Genomic DNA, 11,872 nt, shown 5'->3' with positions numbered 1-11,872 from the left:
GGATTTAGTGGGTTTTATTGGGACTTCAGAAGGTTTTAAGGAGATTTTGGTGCCTCTCTGCCCTTCCCACACCCAGGGAATGCTCCAAAGGCCCCGTAAAATTCCACTAAAACCCCACAAAATCCCCAAAAACTACAAGAACGCCTCCAAAAACCCCAGACAATCTCCCAAATTCCCTGTGTAACTCACCAAAATTTCAATCATCAAAATTTCATCTTCTCCCAAGAAAACCCTCACAACCCCAATAAAATCCCCCAAAATCCAAAACCCCTCAAATCACGTAACTCCCAAAAAAACCCAATACTCCCCCAAAATCTCCAATAATTCCTCCTAAATTAACAATAAAATCCACCAAAGCCCAAAAAAGCCATCCCAAATCCCCAAAAACCCCTCTCAAAACCCCAAAATCCCCACAAATCCCCCCTGAATCCCCCAGACTCAGTGGGGCTGTCCTGGATAAGGGGGCACTGGCCAGTGGAACAGGAGCCACTTCAGGGGCCCTAAGAGCATTTTGGGGAGGGGGCACCATGGGAGACCCCCCCAAAAACGGGGGGGGGGGGGGGGGGGGAACTCCTGCTGTGCCCCCTCCCCCCGAAACCCCCAGAACCCAGTTCAGGGTGGGCCTGGGACCCCCCGGGAACCCCAAATCACCCCCAGGACCCCTCCAGGAACCTCAAACCCTCCAGAGCTCTCCAGGGTTGGCCCAGAACGACCCTGGACCCCAAAAACCTCCCCAGGACACTCAGACCCCCCCATTTTCACGCAAAATTCACCCCAGACCCACCTGAGATCTCCTCAAATCCATCAGACTGCCCCAAATCCCCGTCAGACCCCTCAATCCCAGCCAAACCGTATGAAATCCCCTCACACTCTCCCACGTTTCTCCAGAGTCACCTCAAACCCCCCCAGATCAACTCGCAACCTCCCAGTTCCTCTCACAATCCCCCCAAATCCCCTCAGACGCCCCTAAACCCACCTGAGAACGCTCCAGACCCTCTCAAGAGTTCCCTCAAGCTCCCTAAAGCCCCCTCCGACGCCCTCATTCCCCCCAAACCCACCGCACCCCCTCGTGTTTCCCATCAATGCCCCCAAAAATCCCCAATTTCGCCTCAGACCTGCCCCAAACCCCCCCAGTTTCCCCCCAGCCCCACCTCAGCTCCGCTCTCCCCTCACAATCTCCCACCGCCGCCGCGCGCGCGCGGGCTCCCAGACAATACCGGCGCGCCCCGCCTCGAACCAACCAATCGCCGCGCTGCACGTCCCTAAAACAAACAATCACGGCGCGACTCACCTCAGCAACGCCCGCCTCCTCTGCGCCGCCTCAGCCAATCAGAGGCGAGCCAGAAGCGGCTCCGCTTTCCCCGCCGCTGGCGGCACCCGCCGGGCTCGAGCCAGGAGCGGGAGGGGCCTGAGAGCGGATCGGGGGGGGCGGGGGAGGGTCCGGGGGGGTGTGGGTGGGCTTTGGGGGCGGTCTGGGGGGTCTAAGGAGGGGTCCTGGAGCATTGTGGGGGGACCTGGGGGGTGCGGATGGCCCCTAAGAGGGGTCTCGAGGGGGGGGGCGGTGGGGTCGTGCGAGGGTCTGGGGGGGTTTTGGAGAGGGGTCGTAGGAAAGTCTTGGGAAAGTCTGGGGGTGTTGGGATGGTCCTGGGGTGAGTTTGGGGAGGGCTCTGGGGGGTGCTGAGGGTGTCCTGGAAGGGTTTTAGAGGTTTTGGGGAGGGGCTTTGGGGGATCTGGAAGGGTTTGGGGAGACGGTCTGGGGGAAGTTTAGGGGTTTTGGGGAGAGGTCCTGGGGGATCTTGGGAGGGGTTGGGGGACCCTGATTTGGGTTTGGGGAGGGGTCTGGAGGGTCCTGGCAGGGTCCTGGGTGGGGTCTTGGGAAGGGTCTGGAGGGGTCTCAGGGAAGTCCTGGGCTGGGCCCGATTAGGGTCTGGGGGCTCTCAGGGGGTCCTGGGGGAGATTTGGGGGTCCCGAGGGGTCCCAGGCCCACCCTGAACCGGGTCTGGGGTTTCGGAGGCAGGGGGCACAGCAGGGGTATCCTCCCCCCCTCCCCCTGGTTTTTGGGTCTCCCATGGTGCCCCCTCCTCAAAAAGCTCCAAGGGCCCCCTGAAGTGGCTCCTGTTCCACCAGCCAGTGCCCCCTGATCCAGAACGGCCCCACTGAGTTTGGGGGCATTTTGGGGGGCTTTTTTGTGGGGATTTTGGGAGGATTTTTGGGGGTTTCTGGGTGGTTTTTTTTTGGGCTTTGTGGGATTTTGTTGTTTAGGGGGAAATTATTGGGTTTTTGGGGAGAATTATTGGGTTTTTTGGGGGTTCTGTGCATTTGGGGGGTTTGGGATTTTGAGGGAGTTTATTGGGGTTTTGCAGGGGTTTGGTTTTTGGGGGGATTTATTGAAATTTTTGGGAGTCTTTTTTAACTTTGTTGAGTTCCACTGGATTTTGTGGGATTCTCTGGGGTTTTGGAGGATCTTATTTTAATTTTTAGGTGATTTTGTTGGTTTTAGTGGAATTTTGGGGGGCCTTCTGTGGTCTGGGGGGGCTTTGGAGTTGTCCCTGGGTGTGGGGAAGAACTGAGAGGCACCAAAATCTCCTTAAAACCTCTGAAAGTCAAAATAAAACTCACAACATCCCAATTAAATCTCACAAAATTAGAACACCCTAAAATCCTAATAAAAGCCCACAAACTCTCTTGAAATCCCAACAGCCTCCCCCATAATCCAAATTAAGCCCCAGAAATCCCCTAAAAATGTACCCAAAACCACATGAAGCCCCACAAAATCCCCCAGAAGACCCAAAGAAATCCTCACAACACCCAAAAAAGACTACAAAACCCCCTAAAATCCCACAAAAATCCCCCCAAAACCCCAAAAATTTCCTTAAAAAACATAGATCTCCAAAGAATCCCAATAAAATACCTCCACAATTCCAATAAAACTGCCCAAAATCTCCCTGAAATTTCAATAAAAGCCCCCAAAATTTAAGAGAATCCCAAAGAATCCTCACAAAACCACAGCATTCCCCCCTAAAATTATATAAAAAAAACCCAAAAGAATATTTAAAAAACCCTAAAATCCTCGAGAAACACACCCCCCAAAGTGCCAATAAAACCCCCCAAAACCCCCCAAAATTCCGCAACTCCCCCAAAGCCAATCCTTCTCTCCAAAAACCCCAATAATTGTCCCTGAACTCCCAACAAACTCCCCCAGCCCCAAAGCCCCAAATGCCGCAGCCCTGCTCAGCCCTCCGTGGTCCGTCCCAGTCCCACCCAGGCCTGTCCAGGGCCACGGCCAAAACTCCCTGGAGCGAACGCGGAGGGCCCGGAGCAAGCCCAGAGCCCATCCCCCATCCTGGGCTCGGCCTCAGCCTCGGCCCCTTGGGGGCATTTTGGGCCACCCTGGGCAGGTTTAGGGTGGGCTCAGATCCCTGACAGGCATTCCCAGCCTTGCAGGGTGGATTTTAGGCCCCTTTGGATGATTTGAGGTTGGATCTGGTGGGTTTGAGGGGGGATTTTAGATCCCTTTCGGTGATTTGAGGCCCATGTGGGTGAATTTAATTTTGTGTCAGTGATTTTAGGTCTCTTTTTTGTGATTTTGGGCCCATTTGAGTAGGATTTTGCTTCTTTGTGTAATTTTAGGTCAAACCAAGTCAGGGTGATTTGAGGTCCTCTTTTGTTCGTTTCTGTTGGAATCCATAAGGTAAAAGGATTTTTAAGAAATGGTTAAAAGAAGTATGTAGGCCTTAGATTGGAGTTTTGTTAGCAATGTAGAAAAGTTTCCCATGCAAGCAGAAAAGTTTCCCATGCAAGTAGAAAAGTTTCCCAAGCAGATGTGACAAACAACAATAGGCCTCTGTAGAATTGGCTTTAGGATGGCAACAAGGTTTTTTAATGTATATCTTTAGAGGTTAGCATGAATAGAACTTTGTTCTTTGTCTCTTATGCACTAGTCTTTGTTTTAGCTACGATTACGTATGTTTTATAAGATTGGATAGAATGCTTGTCAATACGTGTTTTCTGTGTCTGATTGGCTGAATTCTAGACTGAGATGATTTTATGTATTGCTGTATGAGCCCTGCTGGGGGAGACATTTTTTGTGTGGATCAGTGAGCTGTCATGTCTCCATTTTGTATTTTGAGACTGATGTGCTGGAAATAAAAGCAAAAATCTCTTCACTGGTCTGGTTACAATGTTATCCATATTTGGATATTTTGCCGCAGCCTAGTGGGTTCCTTTTTAAGACGTGGGTTCCTGACACAATTGGATTTATATCTACCCGTTCCCCCGCAGTTTCAGGCACATTTGGGTGATTTTAGGTCAATTTAGGTGATTTTTGGCAAAAACCGGATGGATTTTAAGCTCCTTCGGGAGATTTTAGGCCAAAGCAGGTACTTTCAGGGTGGATTTGAAGCCCATTTTGGAGACTTAAGGATGATTTTAGGCCATTTTGAGGGAGGTGTCACCCAGTTTGGGCAATTTTAGGCCCCTTTGGTTGGAGTTTAGACCCCTTTGGATAATTTTAATCCCATTTGGCTGATTTTAGACAAACCTGCTGGATTTCAGCTGCATTTGAGGCACTTTTGGGTGATTTTAAACCAAACCGGGCCCTTTTATGAGCGTGCGTCCCATTGGCCCCGCCCCTTTCCCCTCACTGTTCCCGCTCTTTCCTTGCCCCCTTTCCCCTCACAGTTCGGCCTTCGGGAATGGGGAAGGAGGAGGAGGGAGGCTGCAATTTGCTCCCAGCAAGGTCCCAGTTGCTCCTAGTTCCTGCCACTTTCATCCTGCGTGTTCCCAGTTCTCCCAGTTCCCCCAGCACATTCCTAGTCGCTCCCAGTTTGGTCCCAGTCACCACCTGTATGGTCTCAGACACTCCCAGTATATCCCACTTGCCCTGAACATTCTCGTAGTCATTGCCAGGCACTCCCAGTTACCTCAGCATGGTTCACTTGCCCCCAGTTTTATCCCAGTTGCTCCCACTTCCTCTCATTATGTCCTGAATTGGTCCCAGCATGGGTCTGGTAGCTCCCAGTAGCCCCCAGTCAGAGCCCAATCACACCCACTCTGATCCCAGTATGATTGTAGCCACTCCCAGTATGATCCCAGTCACTCCCAGTCTGATGCCAGTGCCCCCAGTGTCATCCCAGTTATTCCCAGCATGGGCCCAGCTGTTCCCAGTGTGCTTCCATCACTCCCCTATGGTTACAGACACTCCCAGTATGGTCCCAGTTGGACCCAGTTGCCCCTGCTCTAGTCCCAGTCACTCCCCATATGATCCCAGTCCCTCCCAGCATGGTCCCACTAACTCCCAGTTGCCCCCAGTGTGGTCCCAGTTCTCCCCAGCATGGTCCCAGTATATCCCAGTGTGGTTCCAATCCCTCCAGTATGGATACAGACACTCCCAGTACATCCCAGTTGCCCCCAGCATGTCTGTAGTCATTTCCAGCCACTGCCAGTGGCCCCAGTAAGGTGTCACTTATCCCAGTATGATCCTCCAGTCATTCACAGTATACCCCAGTTGCCTCCAGCATGCATCCAGTCCGTCTCAGTTCCTCCAGTTTGCTTGCAGCATCATCCCAGTTTCTCTCAGCTGCTCCCAGTAGCCCAAAGTGTGATCCCAGTTACTCTCTTTCAACCCCTTTATGATCCCAGTTAGCTCCAGTTTGATCCCAATCACTTTCCAGCCCTCCCAGTGTGGTCCCAGTATGATCCCAGTTGCTTCCAGTCTCTCCCAGTATGGTCCCAGCTGCCTCCAGCATGGTTCCAGTTGCTTCCTAGATCGGCCCAGTCAGTCCCAGTATGATGCCATTTGCTGCCAGCGTGCTCCCAGTTACTCCCAGTTAGGCCCAGTATGGGGGATGATGTGCAGGGTGTGTTCCCAGTCACTCTCAGATACTCCCAGTATTAGTCCAGTCCCTCCCAGTATGATCCAAATATGGCCCCAGTGTGCTCTCAGTCCCTGCCAGTATGAAGCAGTTGTGCTCCACATGGTTCCAGTTGCTATCTTTCACCCTCTCTTCCCTTCCAGTCCTTCCCAGTACCTACCAGTACAACTCAGTTCCTTTCAGCATGTTCCCAGGCACTCCCAGTATTCTCCAGTATGATCCCATTTGCTCCCAAGCACTCCCAGTCAGCTTCAGTGTAGTGGCACTCACTGCCAGTATGATCCCAGTAAGCTCCAGCATGATCCCAGTTCATCTCAGTATAAGCCCAGTTGTTTCCAGTCACCCGCAGCATGCATCCAGTCACTCCCACTTGCTCCCACCATGATCGCAGTTGCTCACAGCTGCTCCCATTCACTCTCAGCACCATCTCAGTCCCTCCCAGTATATCCCATTTGCCTCTAACTTGGTCTCAACTGCCCCCCGCCAGCTCCTAATCACTTTTACCATGATCCCAGTATGATCCCAGTGCCCATCAGTGCAATCAGAGTCTCTCCTGGCATGGCAGTATGCTCCCACAATGATGTCAGAAAGAACCCAGTATAGTCCCAGCATGATACCAGTATAATGTCAATAGAAACTTAGTACTGTCCCAGTCACTCCCAGTATGATCCCAGTATGACGTCAGCACAAGCCCAGTACAGTCCCAGTCACTCCCAGTATGAACAAAGTATGATGTGAGTACAAAGCCCTTACAGCCCCAGTCACTCCCAGTACAATCCCAGTACAGCCCAGTCCCTGGCAGCGTTGCCACTGCTGGGATCCCCCAGCCCTGTGTGAGTTCCCCCCTGGCAGATATGCTGAGAGGAGTCCCAAGGGCTGGCACTGGCCAGGCAGGGTCCCCAGCAAGGCCCAGTTTGGATGTGCAGCCCCCAGTTTGCCCAGTTTGCCTCTCCTTTGGCCTAGGCCGGGTTCCCCCCGCCTGCAGTGGCTAGGAGCAGCTGAGAGCCCTGCGCTGCCCATCCTGACCTGTCCCGGCTCCATCCCTGCTCCTGCTGTGGGCTGCGAGGGCTGCGGGAACGGGGCACCAAGGATGTGGCTGCTGCTGGGGGAGGAGGAGGAGGGAGGGAAGAGCAGGGAGGAAGGGGGAGGAGGAGGCGGGGTCAAGGGGGAGGAGGAGGGGGAGGGGAGATGGAAGAGGAGGGATGTGGTGGTTTGACCAGGAAGAAGTGGGAATTCTGGGATGCTGTGGTCAAACCAATGGGTGCTTGGATTTTGATATGCGCACCTGGTGTAGCCAATGGGGTTTGGACACACCTCTGAGAACACACAGGGGTTAAAAGCAGAGCTTCGGCGCTGGGAGACTCTCTTGGGACTTCGAGGCAGAGAGGACAGATCGCCCTCCCTCATCCAGCTGCTGCTGCTGGGCGGGGGAGGGGCTGCCATGTGGTAGGCCTGGGCCTGGACAGAGATGGGGGGTGAGGAGGCCCTGGAGGATGGAAGGGTGGAGGAGCACCAAGAGACATCGGGCAGCCACCCCCCCCCCCCTCCCCCCCCCCACCCCAGGAGAGAGAGAGGGAGAGCTGGCGACGTCGAATGTGATAGCAGCCGGCCCAGGAGGAGAAAGGGGGGGGAATGCAGCGAGGGAGGAGGTGCCCGGCCGGAGCAGCAGTGAGTGTGGGAGTGCCGGAGCTTTGGAACAGGCAGAGACTGAAATGTTTAACCCTTTTTCTTTCATGATTGGGACCTCTCAAAAATGCTGATCCTCCTCGGAGCTGAATAAGAAGGGAGATAAGAGATGAGATGAGACAAGGACCTGGCCCGAAGGATGTGAAGAAGCCTGGCTGAGTGGGGAGGGATGATGGGAGTGGCCTTTTGGCTGGACTTTTCTTGTGTAGCCATAGACTCAGTTTTATTCCTGTGACACAGAGAGTGCGCTTAGGGGGAGGCAGTGCCTCAGAATCAGGAGGGTTCATTGTGGGGACCCCTCGGCCCCAGGGGGTTGGAAAAAAATGAGGGGGACAGATGTCCCAAAGCAGAGACTGTGCCTTTTTGGAGTGAGACAAGGCATCCTTAAAAGACAACCCTAAAAGCAGCTCTGGTCCATGCACAGTGGTGAGAGCACTGGGCATGGAAGGAAGATGTCACAAGCAGCAAAAGGACTTTCTGGGCAGTGCCGAGTGACATGGAAGCACACGAAGTTTCAGCGTGTTTCCAGGGGAAGCCTATGGTGCAAGAAGGACTCCTCTCCTCTTCATGGACTGAAGTTTGAATATCCTAAAGGGTAGTGCCAGACTGGGCAGTTGGTGATTTGGGGGAATGTATTGGATTGGGAAATTTTTGGGTGGTGGGGAGGAGGAAAGTGCTTTTTTGTAAGGTTTTCAATTTTTTTTCCCTTATAGGTTTTTTCTTCTTTTCTTATAGTTTAGGTAATAAAGTTTTCTTTATGTTTAAACTGGAGCCTGCTTTGCTTATTCCTGGTCACATTTCATAGCAGACACCAGGGAGAAGGTACTCTCATGGGGGCACTGGCTCTGTGCCAGGCACAAACCATGACAAGGGATGAAGGCAGAGAGACAGCAACGATGGAAGGAGGAGAAGGAGGCGTGGTATGGGGGGAGGAGGAGGGAGAGGGATGGAAGGGGCGGAATGAAGGCGGAGAAGGAGGTGGAGATAAGACAGAGGAGGAGGAGGAGGAGGGGGGATGGAAGAGGAGGAGCAGGAGGAAGAGGAGGGACAAAGGCGGATCAAGGCTGAGCAGACAGAACCACGCAGTTGAGCCCTGCCTGAAGTTGCAGCCCCCACCTGCGGGATAATCACCCCCCACATTGCGCAGGTGAGTGGCGAGGGGGAGCCCGGCCTGGATATCCCAGAGTTTTTGGGGGATGTTTGGAGAATGAAGAAGTCCAAGGCTGAGCGGAAAAGGCCCCTCAGGGGGACATCGGGAGGTGCCGGTGGCAGCTGCCGGCAGAGGCAGCCTGGAGGAGCAGAGCCCTGTGTGCCCCAGGAGCCCATAGCGGGGAGCCCAGAGAGGGGGGAGCGCTGCCATTGGTGGGAGCCTCAAGAGCCTGGAGAGGGGCAGGGAGGACTCCTTGGAGCTGCTGCAGCCCAGAGCAGAGAACGAGGGGAGAAGGGAGCCCGGGAGCCCAAACAGCCCCGGCATCCCGAAATGGGGAGAGAGAAAAAGGGGGAGCTTTTGGCATTGCTGGGACTGCCAGCAGCCTGGGCAGGGTGGGCACTGACGAGAGGGGGGACCCCCAATCCAAGTGTGACCCCAGCAGCCGGTACAGGGGGGATCACCCGAACACCAGAGGGGAGGGTGCAGGGTCGGGGAACTCCTGGGAGGCTTTTTCAGGGCTGAATCTTGGTGTTTGGGAGGGTTTTCTGGAGCCCACACGGCCGGTGACTTGTAGAGAGGGACTTGGGCAGAGGGACATTCAAACTGAACCTGTGTTGGGTAAGATGAAACACGGAAGCCTTATAAATATGATTGTCTGGCAAAAGATTTTGAGAATATAGAAAGTAAAAGCAAGGTTGAAATGAAAGCAAGCTTTGAGATACCTTAGTTAGTGAACAACTGGAAAACAATGGTGTGGCCTGACTGAAGGTAATCCCCTTTTGATGAAACAATTCTCTCTGCTTGCAGACAGGTCCAAGGGTCAGAGCAGACCCTACTAGCTCAGCAGAAGGGGTCCAAAGAGTAGTTTTTAGGTGTTAAATGTAACATAGTATGGTGATGTAATGAATCTTGTAGGCTGTATGTAAATGCTATAGGATTCGTATCTTGCCCTATATTAGTTAGTGAGAAATAGAATATTCAACACAGAAAAAGATTTATTGCATTGTAACGGGAACCTTACCCTCTTACGCTCTTACCCTCTCATCCTCTCTACCCCTCTCTTTTCTCGGCCCTGCTCCGAGCTGTGGCTGGCAGCTCCAAGCAGGGCCCTGTACCCAGGCCCTTTGCAATAAACCGCAAGTTCACGACCTGCCTTCAGAGGTCTCTCGTCTCCGTCCGTCCCGACTGTCCTACTGCCCGATGCTCCTAGAAACGTGCTCATCCCTTGTTTTCCCCAAACCAGGATTTCCCATTGCCAACCCCCGGGAGGTTGCGAAGAAGAGGAAGATGCCCCGGGACACTGAGGCAGGTGAGGAGGAAGTCATTGCCCCTTTCCCCTCTGTGCTGCTCCCTCTCCCAGCCCATCACAGCCCTGGCTGCAGCTCAGCCCTGGAGGAATCTCCTTGCCCTTGCCTGTGGCACGGAGGCAAATCCCATCCTGTCCTTGTTCTTCCTCCCCCAGAGCAGGAGCTGAGCATGGAGAGCAGGGAGGACAAATGCCTGCGGCAGAACCTGGTGCAAGAGGCCGTTTTGAGCGGCTCCACGGTGCAGGAAGCCAACGGGGAGGAAAAGCCCTGGAGATGCCGCACGAGGAGGGGCTGCAAACGCAGCTGGCGGGGATCTGAGGGGGAAAGAGCCAGCCAGGGCTGGGAAGGCAGCCGGAGATGGAGCCAGAGCTCGGAGCTGGTGCTTCATGAGCAGCTCCATGATGGGGAGAAGCCTCACACGTGCGTGGAGTGTGGGAGGAGCTTCAGCCTGAGGTCCAACCTGATCAGGCACCAGAGGACCCACACTGGGAAGAGGCCCTACGAGTGTGGGGAGTGTGGGAAGAGCTTCAGCCTGAGCTCTCACCTGCTCCGCCACCAAAAGCTCCACACTGCGTAACGGCCCTACGAGTGTTCCAAGTGTGGGAAGGGGTTTCGAATCAAGTCAGATATCCTCCACTACTATCGGATTCACAGAGAGGAGAGGCCCTTCCAGTGTCCCAACTGCGGGACGAGATTCAAGCACAACTCCATCCTCGTCACCCACCGGCACATCCACACTGGCAAGAGGCCCTACAAGTGTCCCCAGTGTGGGAAGAGCTTGTCAAGCAGCTCTCACTTGACCCAACACCAACAAAGGCACCGGTAAAGGAAGCCCTGCGAGTGCCCTGAGTGCAGGAGGAGCTTCGTGCGCTGCTCCAGCTCCATCCCCCACTGGAGGAGGCACTTTGGGCACAGCCCTAGTCACTCACATTCCCTGTGATCCATGTTGGGAACACACCTGGCTGCTTGTCTATTCATTTGGCCTTAATTTTTTTCTCTTCTCCATCTCTCTGTACTCCAAAAGCCAATATGGATACATCTGTCACCTCAAAACCACACAAGTCCCACTGAAAGTAACTTTTAACCCAATTTTTTTAACCCAAAAGGGCTCAATCCTACCTTAAATTGCTTGTTCCCTCCTCAAAAATCTCAGTCCCAGGCCAAACTCACTCAATTCCCCATCTCACCAGGATCAGATGGAGTTGGGAGGAGATTGGGAGAAGTGGGATCCCAATGTCAAGCAATGGGATGGGAATTGTGTGGGGCTGGCTGAGTGGGATGTATATGATAGCAAATAAAACTTTCAGAGTTAATCAATTGTGTCCCATTAATTTTCAGTCAGTTCTGTTTGCAGAGTGCCACCTTCTCAGCTGATTCAATTACTATAAAAATCCCATTTTTAAAATCATCTAACCCAAACAATCCAGAAACCAATATCCAAATAAAACCACCCACACACAATTTTTTAAGAAGGATTTTAATTTTTCAAGAGTACTTAAGGATGTTATTAAAGTTTAATTTTTTGTTTAAAATGTATGAGAAATTATAGTGGTGTTTGGTTTTGTGTTTAGTATATTTGTAATATGAATTGGTTTACTAAGGTGTGTTAGATTGTATGTTAGTATTTTAGATATTTTTTATCTAAAGTATATTAGTTATTGAGTTAAAACTTTCAAAAGGTATTTCTTGGTATATAATTTGGTTTTTTATATGCATTGGTAATATTATAGTAATAGTTGTTGGTTTGGGTTGAATCATTTTTGGAGTATTGTAAAGAAGACTTGAGATTTTTAGATTTCATTTTTATTATAATTTATTTAATTTCAATTTAATTTTTTTGTTTATAATTTCATTGC

At 52.4% G+C, this 11,872-nt stretch overlaps 1 protein-coding gene across 1 annotated transcript; it reads left to right on the top strand.

Moving 5' to 3' along the window:
- The first annotated feature begins 8,575 nt into the window (after nucleotides 1-8,575).
- LOC134433424 (zinc finger protein 134-like) lies at nucleotides 8,576-11,478 on the top strand. The gene is made up of 3 exons (XM_063182269.1): nucleotides 8,576-8,706; nucleotides 9,953-10,018; nucleotides 10,172-11,478. Exons 2-3 carry the CDS (start codon nucleotides 9,997-9,999, stop codon nucleotides 10,591-10,593), a joined length of 444 nt encoding a protein of 147 aa, XP_063038339.1. The 5' UTR covers nucleotides 8,576-8,706; nucleotides 9,953-9,996; the 3' UTR covers nucleotides 10,594-11,478.
- The last annotated feature ends 394 nt before the right edge of the window (nucleotides 11,479-11,872 follow it).

Source organism: Melospiza melodia, unplaced genomic scaffold (assembly GCF_035770615.1).
Source record: "Melospiza melodia melodia isolate bMelMel2 unplaced genomic scaffold, bMelMel2.pri scaffold_18, whole genome shotgun sequence".
Classification (NCBI taxonomy): Eukaryota; Metazoa; Chordata; class Aves; order Passeriformes; family Passerellidae; genus Melospiza; species Melospiza melodia.
The sequence above is the reverse complement of the archived record's forward strand: the minus strand, read 5'-3'. Positions and strand labels throughout refer to the sequence as shown.

What these genes read in the sequence shown, in the direction of transcription:
- LOC134433424 (XM_063182269.1), top strand. Translation starts at nt 9,997, where the DNA reads ATGCCCCGGGACACTGAGGCAG. An exon ending in GCCCCGGGACACTGAGGCAG is followed by an intron (nt 10,019 to 10,171) that starts GTGAGGAGGAAG and finishes TTCCTCCCCCAG; the next exon opens with AGCAGGAGCTGAGCATGGAG.